Source organism: Mus caroli, unplaced genomic scaffold (assembly GCF_978045245.1).
Source record: "Mus caroli unplaced genomic scaffold, Mus_caroli_1 scaffold_10, whole genome shotgun sequence".
Taxonomy (NCBI): Eukaryota; Metazoa; Chordata; class Mammalia; order Rodentia; family Muridae; genus Mus; species Mus caroli.
In genome coordinates this window covers 60,151,940-60,168,008 of record NW_028227265.1, presented here as the reverse complement: position 1 = coordinate 60,168,008, position 16,069 = coordinate 60,151,940, and the positions used below count along the sequence as shown (strand labels likewise).

Sequence of the window (16,069 nt, the reverse complement as noted above, 5' to 3'; positions counted from 1 at the left end):
CTCAGTAAAAAGAGCCTAAGCGAAACAGAAAACAGACCTGACCAGGGGCACAAGCTCCTTCCGGTGAAGGAAGGATTTAGGATTGGCAAAGATCCTATCCCAATCTGTTGGTGGCCATTTTGTCTTATTGAAAGTGTCTTTTGCCTTATAGAAGCTTTACAATTTTATGAGGTCTCATTTGTAAATTCTTGATCTTACAGCACAAGCCATTGCTTTTCTATTCAGGAACTGTTCACCTGTGCCCATATCTTTGAGGCTTATCCCCACGTTTGCCTCTATAATTTTCACTGTCTCTGGTTTTATGTGGAGTTCCCTGATCCACTTAGATTTGACCTTAGTTCAAGTAGATAGGAATGAATCACTTCGCATTCATCTACATGATAACATCCAGTTGTGCCAGCACCATTGGGTGAAAATGCTGTCTTTTTTCCACTGGATGGTTTTAGCTCCCTTGTCAAAGATCAAGTGACCATAGGTATGTGGGTTCATTTCTGACTCTTCAATTCTATTCCATTGGTCTACTTCTCTGTACTGTACCAATACCATGCAGTTCTAATCACAATTGCTCTGTAGTGCAGCTTTAAGTTAGGCATGGTGACTCCACCTGAGGTTCTTTTATCCTTGAGAAGAGTTTTTGCTGTCCTAGGTTTTTTGTTATTGAAGATGACTTTGCAGATTGCCCTTTCTAATTCGTTGAAGAATTGAGTTGGAATTTTGATGGGGATTGCATTGAATCTGTATATTGCTTTTGACAAGATAGCCATTTTTAGTATATTGATCCTGCCAATCCATGAGCATATCAGGATTAGGAGTTCTCTGGTGGAATTTTTGGGGTCACTTACATATACTATCATTTCATCTGCAAATGGTGATATTTTGACCTCTTCCTTTTCAAATTGTATAAGTGGCTATTATCCCAGAAAGTCAGAATACCGAAAATACAATTTGCAAAATACATGAAGGTCAAGAAGAAGGAAGACTAAAGTGTAGATACTTCGATCCTACTTAGCTGGGGGAACAAAATACCCATGGAAGGAGTTACAGAGACAAAGTTCAGATCAGAGACTGAAGGAAGCACCATCCAGAGACCGCCCCACGTAGGGACCAATCTCATGAACAACAACCAAAAAGTAAAAAATAAAAACAAATTAAAAAAAAACATTTTCCCAGAAAATATCACATTGCACAACTGAGACTCCAATAAAACAATAATTTTTGACTTCAGTCTTCTATTAGATAAAATATTTTATTTATATATAAAATTTATATATTTACATATATATAATAAGTTTCTTCCTCACTGATTTTGTCTAGGTATGTCAGTGTGTGTTGGAGTGTTCAGCTCCAGCAGCATCTAGAAGAAAAGCAAGAATTATCAATAGTATCACCGGGCACATCATTGGTGGCATTGCCAGGAGCAGCAGCAGCAGCAGTGTCATTGTCATCAGGATCAATGTAATGAGAAACAGTGAGAAGGTGGAGGCTTGTTTGTTAATTATATTCTCAGATGTTGCTTCCTTTGGAATGTTTTTTTCCAGACTGAATACCGAAAATACAATTTGCAAAATACATGAAGCTCAAGAAGAAGGAAGACCAAAGTGTCGATACTTTGATCCTACTTAGCTGGGGGAACAAAATACCCATGGAAGGAGTTACAGAGACAAAGTTCAGAGCAGAGACTGAAGGAAGCACCATCCAGAGACTGCCCCACGTAGGGACCAATCTCATGAACAACAACCAAAAAGTAAAAAATAAAAACAAATTAAAAAAAACATTTTCTCAGAAAATATCACATTGCACAATTGAGACTCCAATAAAACAATAATTTTTGACTTCAGTCTTCAAAAATCAGACTTCAGAAGAGCAGAGATAAATAGAAACTAATGTTTAACAGGAAGATTTCTCTGCTTAGCCATTCAAAAAACACAAGGTTTTCAATGGGAGTGAAAAAAATTTTGCCTCATTCCAGGATGGGAGTCAACCAAGTACCATGGTCAGTTATGTTGGTCTAAACTGGTTTTGTTAACTATGTGAAGTATTTTCATTAAGTTGGGAAAAGAAAACAATTTTTTTCTGATGCTAGGTAATGCTTAAATAGCATGAAATGTATTAATCATGACTATTAGTACCAAAGAGATCTACTTTTCAATCTAAACTTAAAGTTCATCTATTTTAAGCAACCACTGTGGTCTACCTTACCTGGTTTATCATTTCTGTTGGAGGGAGGTCCTTGGCCATTTTCTTCATAGCACGCTTGCCGAAGTCGAATTCTCATCCATGCCATCGTTGATAACAACAATGTAAGAAACCACATCGGGGGCATTACCAGCAGCAGTAGCTTATCTGGGTCCCAAGGAAAATCATGTTCCCAGACAGTGGATTCACTATGGCTAAGTTGATCCAGTGACTCTAAAGCGTCATAAAAAACTTCAGCTAGATCTTCATCTAGGTCAGGAACAGGACTGGGTTCCTCACCTGAAGAAAGAATAGCATACTTGTCTTATGCTCGAGGCAATGTCAGAACATTCAGGTCAGTTCTTTCAATGGAATCTAGGGAACGGCAAGTGCAGGTACCAGGAGTAGGCTCTGGGTCACAATGGGGTGTGTCCCTTGCATGCTCCATGAAAAAATCTGAATCAGTTATGAAAACCAACCCAATGTCACTACCTGTTTCTGAGTCATATTTTTCATCAGATTCAGAACTGTCCACAGGACTTGGGGAAGGAATCTTCTCAACATGAGCAGGAGCACCACTATCAGGAGCGGGTTGTAAAGAAGTAGGTTCTATGTCATCAGGAGCCCTGGTGTCATCAGCACAGGTGGAATGAGTTGGCTCACTGACTACAGGGTCCCCATTGTCAGGAGCACACTGGGAAAGAGTTGGATCAACATCAACAGGAGCCCCATTGACAGCAGCACAGGTGGAAGAATTTGGCTCAGCATCAGCAGGAGCCCTGCTGTCAGCAGCACTTGTGGATTGAGTTGGCTCAATGTCATCAGGAGCCTCACACACATGGATTCTATGCTTCCTGGGAATGTGAAGGAAGATAGGTGGTTCATTTCCTCGCACCTATAAGAAAAATTGGCAATGTTACTTTTGATTGAAAGTTTCACTCGTTTTATTCATTTTATCACCTGTCTGCTAATCAGAGTCTCAATTTATAGTCCCCAAAATTTTTCTGTATCCAGACCCACTTCATCACTAAGGACACTCTCTGATATTCAGAAACTTCTGCTTCATTTCTGCATGATGAGTAAAAGGCCCAGAGTATCTAGAAATCTTTAATGGGGACCTGCTTAGGGTTATGCTTTCCTTTCTTCTGCTCATTGCTACCTAACATCATCATTATGTGCAAAATGGAAAGATATAAAAAGAAAGGACAATATGTGTCCTCTCCTGTCTTTATGACCTGAATTTTAAATTCCAGCCAGATGAAGTGAATAGGACAGTGAGGTGCTTTGAGAACAAAATGAACCTCTCTCTTCTGCACTACACTAACCCTTCCCCAATGAATGATCTTCCACAGTTGTCTATTAGATACCTGGGATATCAGAACAGTGGAGCTGAATTGTGAATGTGTGAATAAAGTATTTCAATATCTACAGCAGAGGGAAATTGCTGAGTTCCATGTATGGATTCTATATAGGCCTTCTAAAATCTTACCTATTAACTCTATGTTAAAGTAACTTTTATGCACTAGGTGTAATTGTAATCTTTGATGCTTAATACCTCCATCTGAGTGATAACCTAGGCCTAGTCCTGGAAGCTTCTAGCCTCTGTGAAACTTAGCATAGGCCTATTCTGCAAAGTTCTCTCTTTCCTGTGTAGGTCAAGATGTGATCATTCTGATGCTGCTTCAGTACCATGCCTGCTGCCTGAACCATGATGGTGATGTGTGCATCCAACTGGAACCTTGAGCCCAACTTCAAACACACCCTTTCTTCTGGAAGTTGTCTTCTCATGGTCTTTTCTTACAGCCATAGAAAGTAACTAACATAACCATCATCTAGGTACAGAAGGAGTGACTTCAAACGTCTGAGGGATTCATTCCAAGCTGTGCAGGGGTTTTGCCCAGTGGACTTGGTCACAAAACAAGTGATCAAATTCCATAAGGTGCCCTTCCGGTCCGGCCAGCACCTGGGTAGCTAGGGTGCAGAGTCAGCTGACATCTGCCAGCTACCCACAACACCTGCCACGGGATCTTAAGACCTCTGGTGAGTGGAACACAGCTTCTGCTCCAATCCAATCCAATCCTGCGGGACCTGAGACTGCATTAATTAGGGAAGCAGAAAACCCGGCCTGATCAGGGACACAAGCCCCTTCTGCTCCATACCAGCACAGGGGTACCTTGGGCGTGGAGTCTGCGGACACCCGTAAGGTATACACAGGACACTCCACAGGATTTTAAAACCTCTGTGAGTGGATCACAACTTCTGCCAGGAAGCAGGGTTGAACAACAGATATTTGGGCACCTTCCCTGCAAGAGGAAAGCCTACCTGCAGAGAGTACTCTGACCACTGAAACTCAGGAGAGAGCTAGTCTCCCAGGTCTGCTGATAGAGGCTAACATAAACACCTGAGGAACAAGATCTAACCAGAGACAACTACAACAACTAACTCCAGAGATTACCAGATGGTGAAAGGCAAGCATAAGAATCTTACTAACAGAAACCAAGACCACTGACCATCATCAGAACGCAACACTCCCACCCCACACACTCCCGGGTACCTCAACACAGCCGAAAAACTAGACCCGAATTTAAAAGCATATCTCATGATGATGGTAGAGGACATCAAGAAGGACTTTAATAACTCACTTAAAGAATTACAGGAGAACACTGCTAAACAGGTAGAAGACCTTAAAGAGGAAGCACAAAAATCCCTTAAAGTATTGCAAGAAAACATGACCAAACAGGTGATGGAATTGAATAAAACCATCCAAGACCTAAAAAGGGAAGTAGACACTATAAAGAAAAACCAAAGTGAGGCAACGCTGGAGATAGAAAACCTTGGAAAGAAATCTGGAACTATAGATCCAAGCATCAGCAACAGAATACAAGATATGGAAGAGAGAATCTCAGGTGCAGAAGATTCCATAGAGAACATCTGCACAACAATCAAAGAAAATACAAAATGCAAAAAGATCCTAACTCAAAACATCCAGGAAATCTAGGATACAATGAGAAGACCAAACCTACCGATAATAGGAATAGATGAGAATGAAGATTTTCTACTTAAAGGGCCAGCAAATATCTTCAACAAAATTATAGAAGAAAACTTCCCAAACCTAAAGAAAGAGATGCCCATGAACATACAAGAAGCCTACAGAACTCCAAATAGACTGGACCAGAAAAGAAATTCCTCCTGACACATTAGAACAACAAATGCACTAAATAAAGATAGAATAGTAAAAGCAGTAAGGGAAAAAGGTCAAGTAACATATAAAGGCAGGCCTATCAGAATTACACCAGACTTTTCACCAGAGACTATGAAAGCCAGAAGATCCTGGACAGATGTTATACAGACACTAAGAGAACACAGATGCCAGTCCAGGTTACTATACCCAGCCAAACTCTCAATTACCATAGATGGAGAAACCAAAGTTTTCCACGACAAAACCAAACTCACACATTATCTTTCCACGAATCCAGCCCTTCAAAGGATAATAATAGAAAAAAACCAATACAAGGACGGAAATCACGCCCTAGAAAAAGCAAGAAAGTAATCCCTCAACAAACCAAAAAGAAGACAGCCACAAAAATAGAATTCCAATTTTAAAAACAAAAATAATAGGAAGCAACAATTACTTTTCCTTAATATCTCTTAATATCAATGGACTCAATTCCCCAATAAAAAGACATAGACTAACAGAGTGCCTACACAAACAGGACCCAACATTCTGCTGCTTACAGGAAACCCATCTCAGGGAAAAAGAAAGACACTACCTCAGAGTGAAAGGCTGGAAAACAATTTTCCAAGCAAATGGTCTGAAGAAACAAGGTGGAGTAGCCATTCTAATATCTAATAAAATCGACTTCTAACCCAAAGTTATCAAAAAAGACAAGGAAGGACACTTCATACTCATCAAAGGTAAAATCCTCCAAGAGGAACTCCAATTCTGAATAACTATGCTCCAAATGCAAGGGCAGCCACATTCATTAAAGAAACTTTAGTAAAGCTCAAAGCATATATTGAAACTCACACAATAAAAGTGGGAGACTTCACCACTTTCACCAATGGACAGATCATGGAAACAGAAACTAAACAGGGACACAGTGAAACTAACAGAAGTGATGAAACAAATGGACTTAACAGATATCTACAGAACAATTTATCCTAAAACAAAAGGATATACCTTCTTCTCAGCACCTCATGGTACCTTCTCGAAAATTGACCATACAATTGGTCACAAAACAGGCCTCAACAGATACAAAATGATTGAAATCGTCCCATGCATCCTATCAGACCACCATGGACTAAGGCTGATCTTCAATAACAACATAAATAATGGAAAGCCAACATTCACGTGAAAAATGAACAACACTCTTCTCAATGATACCTTGATCAAGGAAGGAATAAAGAAATTAAAGACTTTTTAGAGTTTAATGAAAATGAAGCCACAACATACCCAAGCTTATGGGACACTATGAAAGCATTTCTAAGAGGGAAACTCATAGCTCTGAGTGCCTCCAAAAGAAACTAGAGAGAGCACACACTAGCAGCTTGACAACATACCTAAAAGCTCTAGAAAAAAAGGAAGCAAATTCACCCAAGAGGAGTAGAGGGCAGGAAATTATCAAACTCAGGGGCAAAATCAACCAAGTGGAAACAAGAAGAACTATTCAAAGAATCAACCAAACGAGGAGCTGGTTCTTTGAGAAAATCAACAAGATAGATAAACCCTTAGCCAGACTCATTAGAGGGCACAGGGACAGCATCCTAATTAACAAAATCAGAAATGAAAAGGGAGTCATAACAACAAACACTGAAGAAATCCAAAACACCATCAGATCTTTCTACAAAAGACTATACTCAACAAAACTGGAAAATCTGGACGAAATGGACAAATTTCTAGACAGATACCAGGTACCAAAGTTAACCCAGGGTCAAGTTAACGATCTAAACAGTCCCATATCCCCTAAAGAAATAGAAACAGTTATTAATGGTCTCCCAACCAAGAAAAGCCCAGGACCAGATGGGTTTAGTGCATAGTTCTATCAGACCTTCTAAGAAGATCTAATTCCAGTTCTGCACAAACTATTCCACAAAATAGAAGTAGAAGGTACTCTACCCAACTCATTCTATGAAGCCACAATTACTCTGATACCTAAACCACAGAAAGATCCAACAAAGATAGAGAACTTCAGACCAATTTCCCTTATGAATATCGATGCAAAAATACTCAATAAAATTCTCCCTAACCGAATCCAAGAACACATCAAAACAATTATCCATCCTGACCAAGTAGCTTTTATTCCAGGGATGCAGGGATGGTTTAATATACGGAAATCTATCAACGTAATCCATTATATAAACAAACTCAAAGACAAAAACCACATGATCATCTCGTTAGATGCGGAGAAAACATTTGACAAAATCCACCACCCATTCATGATAAAAGTCTTGGAAAGATCAGGAATTTAAGGCCCATACCTAAACATGATAAAAGCAACCTACAGCAAACCAGTAGTCAACATCAAAGTAAATGGTGAGAAGTTGGAACCAATCCCACTAAAATCAGGGACTAGACAAGGCTGCCCACTTTCTCCCTACCTAAGTCCTAGCCAGAGCAATTCGACAACAAAAGGAGATCAAAGGGATACAAATTGGAAAAGAAGAAGTCAAAATATCACTTTTTGCAGATGATATAATAGTACATATAAGTGACCCTAAAAATTCCACCAGAGAAATACTACACCTGATAAACAGCTTCAGTGAAGTATCTGGATATAAAATTAACTCAAACAAGTCAATGGCCTTTCATACACAAAGGATAAACAAGCTGAGAAGGAAATTAGGGAAACAACACCCTTCTCAATAGTCACAAACAATATAAAATACCTTGGCGTGACTCTAACTAAGGAAGTGAAAGATCTGTATGACAAGAACTTCAAGTCTCTGAAGAAAGAAATTAAAGAAGATCTCAGAAGATGGAAAGACCTCCCAGGCTCATGGATTGGCAGGATCAACATTGTAAAAATGGCTATCTTACCAAAAGCAATCTACAGATTCAATGCAATCCCCATCAAAATTCCAACTCAATTCTTCAACAAATTAGAAAGGACAATCTGCAAATTCATCTGGAACAACAAAAAACCTAGGATAGCAAAAACTCTTCTCAAGGATAAAAGAACCTCTGGTGGAATCACCATGCCTGACCTAAAGCTGTACTACAGAGCTATTGTGTTAAAAAAAAAACTGCATGGTACTGGTATAACGACAGACAAGTAGACCAATGGAACAGAATTGAAGACCCTGAGATGAACCCACACACCTATGGTCACTTGATCTTCGACAAGGGAGCTAAAACCATCCAGTGGAAAAAAGACAGCATTTTCAACAAATGGTGCTGGCACAACTGGAGCTTATCATGTAGAAGAATGTGAATTGATCCATTCCTATCTCCTTGTACTAAGGTCAAGTCTAAGTGGATCAAGGAACTTCACATAAAACCAGAGACACTGAAACTTATAGAGGAGAAAGTGGGGAAAAGCCTTGAAGATATGGGTACAGGGGAAAAATTCCTGAATACAACAGCAAAGGCTTGTGCAGTAAGATCGAGAATTGATAAATGGGACCTCATAAAGTTGCAAAGCTTTTGCAAGGCAAAAGACACCATCAATAAGACAAAAAGACCACCAACAGATTGGGAAAGGATCTTTACCTATCCTAAATCAGATAGGGGACTAACATCCAATATTTATAAAGAACTCAAGAAGGTGGACTCCAGAAAATCAAATAACCCCATGAAAAAATGGGGCTCAGAACTGAACATAGGCTCAGTGGGTAAGAGCACCCGACTGCTCTTCCAAAGGTCCGAAGTTCAAATCCCAGCAACCACATGGTGGCTCACAACCACCCGTAATGAGATCTGATGCCCTCTTCTGGTGTGTCTGAAGACAGCTACAGTGTAATTACATATAATAAATAAATAAATAAATCTTTAAAAAAAAAAAAAAAAAAAAGAATTCTCACCTGAGGAATACCGAATGGAAGAGAAGCACCTGAAAAAATGTTCAACATCCTTAATCAAAAAGGTAATGCAAATCAAAACAACCCTGAGATTCCACCTCACACCAGTCAGGAATGGCTAAGATCAAAAATTCAGGTGACAGCAGATGCTGGTGAGGATATGGAGAAAAAGGAACACTCCTTCATTGTTGGTGGGATTGGAAACTTGTACAACAACTCTGGAATTCAGTTTGGCAGTTCCTCAGAAAATTGGACATAATACTACCAGAGGATCCAGCAATACCTCTCCTGGGCATATATCCAGAAGATGTTCCAACCGGTAAGAAGGACACATACTCCACTATGTTCATAGCAGCCTTATTTATAATAGCCAGAAGCTGGAAAGAACCCAGATGCCCCTCAACAGAGACATGGATACAAAACATGTGGTACATTTACACAATGGAGTACTACTCAGCTATTACAAAGAATGAATTTATGAAATTCCTAGGCAAATGGTTGGTCCTGGAGGGCATTATCCTGAGTGAGGTAACCCAATCACAAAAGAACTTAAGTGATATGTACTCACTGATAAGTGGATATTAGCCCAGAAACTTAGAATAGCCAAGATATAAGTTACAATTTGCAAAACACATGAAACTTAAGAAGAACGAAGACCAAAGTGTGGACACTGCTCCTTCATAGAATTGGGAACAAAACACCCATGGAAGGAGTTACAGAGACAGATTTTTGAGCTGAGACAAAAGGATGGACCATCTAGAGACTGCCATATCCAGGGATCCATCCCATAATCAGCCTCCAAACGATGACGCCATTGCATACACTAGCAAGACTGTGCCAATAGGACCCTGATATAGCAGTCTCTAGTGAGACTATGCCGGGGCGGAGCAAACACATAAGTGGAAGCTCACAGTCAGCTATTGGATGGATCACAGAGCCCCCAATGGAGGAGCTAGAGAAAATGCCCAAGGAGCTAAAGGGATCTGCAACCCTATAGGTGGAACAACATTATGATCTAACCAGTACCCCAGAGCTCTTGACTCTAGCTGCATATGTATCAAAAGATGGCCTAGTCGGCCATCACTGGAAAGAGAGGACCATTGGACTTGCAAACTTTATACAGGGGAACGCCAGGGCCAAAAAGTGGGAGTGGGTGGGTAGGGGTCTGGGGGGACAGTATGGGGACTTTTGGGATAGCATTGGAAATGTAAATGAGGAAAATACCTAATTTTTAAAAAATGAAAAAAGCAATTCTATAATGCTAGCTTAGATAGGCTACCCAGAGCACTCACTGATTCAACCAGATACATTTAGGAAATATGAATGTTGAAAGTGGATTTGATGCGGCATGGCAAATAAGGTCTCCACATATTTGTTGCTCTATACACCTCCATGAAATGTATAACTTAGCAGCCTACTTTTGCCCTTCAGTACCAGGTTTCATGATACTTACATGAAAAAGTCACACTCCAAAACATATTCTGCATCATCAAACAATATAACACAGAGAAGATTCAACAAAATAAGTTAAGAAGCACTGTTGATCAAAGGGAAAGGATGAGGAAGCATGCAATCTATGTGTCTTCAAACTGTTCAAATGTTAGAATTTAGTTCACTGGATTCACTGAGAATCATCGTCTTGAAAACAGCAAAGCATGTGGAATTTTCAGACATAGGCACGCTTTCATATACCACGTGTTACAGGGCTCATTATCCCCTTCCTCATTGTGTAAATATGCTTGAGCCAGTTATTAAAGAAGAATGAAAGGACCATATGATGCAAAATTAAATTTCCAGGACATCTGCCACATTCATGAAGATAACACTGAAGATAAATGAGAGGACCCTGAAGAGATTTCCCTGAATTGTTAGTCACACAACAGGTGTATATAAACAGCATTTATCTACCAGTATACTTAAATTCATGATTCAAAATAATCTTTATCTTAGGGGTTTCTATACATGTGTTTACATTACTCTGCCTGTGTTATGCTTGCCTGTGTATTTCTCCCCTCCCTCTCTCTCTCTGTCTGTCTCTCTCTCTTGTGTGTTTCTGTGTCTGTGTGTTTGTGTGTGTGTGTGTGTGTGTGTGTAGACTGGAGGGAAATTTCAGGAGCTGGCTCTCTTCTTCCACAGAGTTAGAAAGGGGCTCTGACCATTTCTGCTGCTCTGTATGGTTCAATCTGTCTAGCTTGTGAGTTTCAGGGCTGTTCTACTCTCTTAGCCTCCAATCTGGATTTAGAGGTGCAGAGATTACAGACTTTTTCCTTTTTTCAGGATGAAATTCAGCTTATTAGGCTTCCAAGGCAAGTGCATGAATCCACTGAGTCATCTGGTTGGTATATTTTATGTATATATACATGCATGAGACCATGTATGTGTGTATGTATTTATACATATGTATGTATATATGAATATGTATATATACATGTATATATATATTATGCATTTTTATTCTAGTTTTAAAATAAAGGGGAGAGAGAGCGAGAGCGAGAGAGAGAGAGAGAGAGAGAGAGAGAGAGAGAGAGAGAGAGAGAGAGAGAGATGTTGGTTGTTACCCGTTTAGAATGCAAATGAAATGGAGAAAAGTATGAATTTCTCATTGACATGAGAACTTTTCCTTTGCCCAAGCTAGTTAGCATATTTGAAACATGCCTGTGTCGTTGTCATCCCTGTCTGGCTGTACTTCTTCATAAAGACTTACATTGGGTATTCTCTTAGCATGCAATAGGGAACTGTTATTATCTAGCTCAGGTCCATTTTTTTTTAATTTTATACTTATTTCACTGCAATTGCCACATAGGCTTCTGGGAAGTCTTCTGTTAGTTTGATTTTATGCAAGTTTAGTATCAGAAAATAGCGTCTATCTTTATTTCAAACACATAATTTATTTTTTGAAGAATGGAAACTACCTTTGGCTAGGTTGTGCCTGGCATATATCAGTGCTTTCATGATATTGTGGATCTAATAATTGGTATATAAAAGAAGTTGCTTCATTTCATGCCAACAGTAACTAATCTCTGGTTACCATATCCTTCACCATTATTATTTACGTTCTGTATCATCATAAAAATCTCTATTTAGGGGAAAGGTGTTTGTAGTAGGAATGTTAGTTTTGAAAACTCTAACGGCTTTTCACTGAACTAGAAGATGATTGCCAAGTGAATTTCTGTGCTCGAAAATTACCTGAGTTCTAACTTCTTGCTTAGTTCTCTCTAGAACAAAATTTACTCAGGTTCATCACATATTGTAGCTAAATTTAATTTGGAAACTAAGTTGAACCAGGCTAAAAAGAAGGAACATTTGAGTTTGGTTTCTGACAATATTAAGCTCACAGTTTCTAATGATTTCACTGGGTGTAATAATTACCTCTAATCTGCCCCTTTCTTAATGGTCAATTTAGAGGGTTTACATTAAGATAATTAGCTAGTTGTTAACACTAGGCAGTGGAGGAAGTGTTGTGAGTAAGATCTGCAAACAGACCCTTGTATTTGCTTTATAACTTCTCAATGGGGATTAAAACAGAAAAGAGGGCTTTTTTGTTTTTTACTTGCTTCTGTAGTTGCTGTGACAAAATGTCTGATGGGAAAGTAAGTCAGTAACTTCCAGCAAGGCAACGGGGTGTCCCATTTTGTGGTAGTATTCTATTGCTTCTCACATGCTGGTAGACCAGGAAACAAATAACACAGAACTGGTACCACAATTAGTCATAACCATGAAAACCTACCCCTGACAACCTTGTGCTCCCTTGGCCATATTCCCGAATGTTGAACCCTCTCTCAAAGAGTGGGCAAGTATTCAAACCCAGGAGAACACATCTCTCTCTGTCTGAAGCTCCCATGCACTGGGTAACAGGTGTGTAATGTTATCAACACACGCACACACACACACACTTTTTATATACTCTGTGTGGGTGTGGGTGTGTCTGTGTGTGTGTGTGTATGTGTGTGTGTGTGTGTGTTCATGCTAAAGCATTTTCAGTCAATGTGTAAATCAGGGTCAGCGAGATGGCTGAGTAGATAAAGGTACTTGTCAGCATGACAAACAGCTTGAACTTGATGCCTGAGACTGAAATAGTGGAAGGAGAAGACTGACTCTTATTAGTTATCATTTGATACCCACAATTCACCTTGCCTTCCCCTACTTCCCATATCCATTACGAACAGGGTGTCCTTGACCTGACAGAGACCATCCTGCTTGCTTTATGAGTTCATAAATTAAAGGGGTGCCCAGCTTACCGAGCCTCCTATTGTGCACACCCTGCCTATTAATCCTTTGGACTTCAATAGGTAAAATGTGAAGGCTGAGGCCTGGGTCCAGGAAGTTAAAAAATATCCTAAGACTGAATACTTATTTCCCCTTATGACACTTCTAATCATTTTCATATCAAACATATTCACTCTAGGAGCTGGAAAAGGGGGCTGAGGAGTTTTTAACAAGTATTGCTCTTGCCTAGCACCTGGGTTTGATTTGTAATACATAAACGTTTGCTGACCGACTAGGCCATGGCCTAGTCAGTCATCACTGGAAAGAGAGGCCCATTGGACACACAAACATTATATGCCCCAGTACAGGGGAACGCCAGGGCCAAAAAAAAATGGGAATGGGTGGGTAGGGAATTGGGGGGGAGGATATGGGAGACTTTCCGGATAGCATTAGAAATATAATTGAGGAAAATATGTAATAAAAAATATTAAAAAGAAAATGTTTGCTGATAAAATTCTGAAACACCAAGTCCAGGGGATGGAATAACCTCTTCTGATGTCTGTGGGAAGCACACACACATGGGACACAGGCAGAATACACATGCAAAGCATTCACACACTTAAAGTCAGTCGATCTAAGAAGAGAAACACAAATATGTTGGTTGCTTCCATGTTGACTGTACCTCCTTCCAGGAGCCTGTATTATTTACTTTCTGTCATTTTATGAATTCTCCTCACTGTGTTACAAACATGCTCATTTTTTTTTCTTTCTTGTTGTTTCCATAGTCTAATTTCCTAACACTTACATTTTAACACAGTGGTTCTCAACCTATCTGCCATGATCAATTAGAGGAGTTGAATAGAACAGGCTCACACAAGTTGCCTAGGACCATCTGAAAACCCTGATAGGACATTACAACTGATAACATTATCAAACCTACAGTTATGGAGTAACAACAAAAACAATTTTGTCGTTGGGAGTCACCACAACATGAGGAACTCTATTAAAGAAAGGGTCACAGCATTAGGGAGGTAGGGAAGCACTGCCTAATACAGGGCCTGGCAAGGAGTGAGGATATGAAGGAGATTAGGGGAATGTTCAAGGCTAGGTTTCTCTTCTCTGACACTACTTGCAGTACTCAAAGCACAGGCACACACAGCCAACATTTCCCTTCATAACAAGCAAATATGTTACTTATCAAATGAGGGGGAATTACCATTAGGGATGGAGGTGGAATTACCATTAGGGATGCTTTTTCTTCACAAGTGTTAGGTATTGGCTCTCCCGGAGAACAAACATAAACTCCAGAACTCCAAAAACCCACAAAACCCTTTTGCATCCTCTTCAGTGGTCTAAGTAAAGTTTGGCTAGATTCTTCCTGCAAAGCAAAGGTAGAGAGTTAACTTTTTGTTTGGTTCTGAAATTAACTCTTTTGTTTTTGGGTGCATGCTTTCAAATCAACTTTACTTCTTAGAAATCACAGGGTATTGACACATGAAAAATAAAAACCCTAATTAAACATGAAAGGCCTGCTAATATGCTTATCTATTTTCAAATTGCTAGGATATCATCAAGATGTAAAAATATTTAGGCTAGACTAGATTAAGAGAAAATCATGAAATGAGACACGGGACATTGTTCTTACGGTTGAGACTAAACTTAATTCATTATGTGCCAAATTTTCTACATTTTATATAAGATGATCATTAATATTGATGAAACCTCTTTTGGCAGTCTTTCTCCTCCATTGCTGGGGGGCATAAAATGCACATTTTCCCATTTGTAAATAAATGCCAGTTAAATTGCCACTGCTGTCCTTACCATAGTACCTGTGGAACTGCTTTATAGAGACACATTGGACCACTGAGTCACATTCAAAAATCATTAAAATGTCACTTATCATTCACAAGCACCTCAGTCTAGGGCTACAGGTTATACAGAAACAAGTTTCCTAAACTCCAGCATCTCATAGTGATAAAGTAGCCTCATACTGAATGTGGAAGTATCTAAATAAAACACTACAACAGTTTAAGTGTTTGAATATGGCACAAAGAATATACATGTATATTTCAAAAATAGAAAAAGAAGAACTTATACGGAAGTATATAGTAATTGACTCTCTGCTTCTAGAAATGCTGGCTAACTGGGGAAGGACAGTTATTGTTTAACTAGATGAAGAACTTTCAACATACCCTTATAAGAATCAAATAGAAAATGCTCTAATCTCTTCATAAGGCAAATTTGATGAACATAATTGCTAAATATCCACAATTTCTTCTCAGTGTAAACACAGATGAAAGAGAGAAACCAAAGAGAGGCTCTCATATATGATCCTGAAATAGGAGTGTCCAAGGGTAGATAAAACTATGGGCATTCTGCTGAGGGTAAAGGCACTTTGGAGATTCCTGGATCATTGAAATATCTGGACTTACTAAATGGTATTCTGGTCTATTATCACAGTCACTTTTTAAAATCAGTCTAATGTGTATTCATTTCTGCAAACATTACTTTGTCAAACATCAAACAATTTCTATTATATGAGAACTGCACACAGTCTTCCATTCCCTATGTCCTTTGAGTCCATTCTCATATTGGGCCACTACAACCCATAAGGACTTACTGCTCACTTGCAATTGATAGAAAGTTCCACATCTACAATATGGTTTTCTCT

At 39.3% G+C, this 16,069-nt stretch overlaps 1 protein-coding gene across 1 annotated transcript; it reads right to left on the bottom strand.

The window, feature by feature from the left end:
* Positions 1-1,293: 1,293 nt before the first annotated feature.
* Positions 1,294-15,869, bottom strand: LOC147002403 (uncharacterized). The gene is made up of 4 exons (XM_085843927.1): positions 14,615-15,869; positions 2,668-3,070; positions 2,200-2,475; positions 1,294-1,354 (listed from the first exon to the last, which is right to left on the bottom strand). The coding sequence occupies exons 1-4, from the start codon at positions 14,735-14,737 to the stop codon at positions 1,320-1,322; spliced, it is 837 nt and encodes a 278-aa protein (XP_085700053.1). The 5' UTR covers positions 14,738-15,869; the 3' UTR covers positions 1,294-1,319.
* Positions 15,870-16,069: the final 200 nt, after the last annotated feature.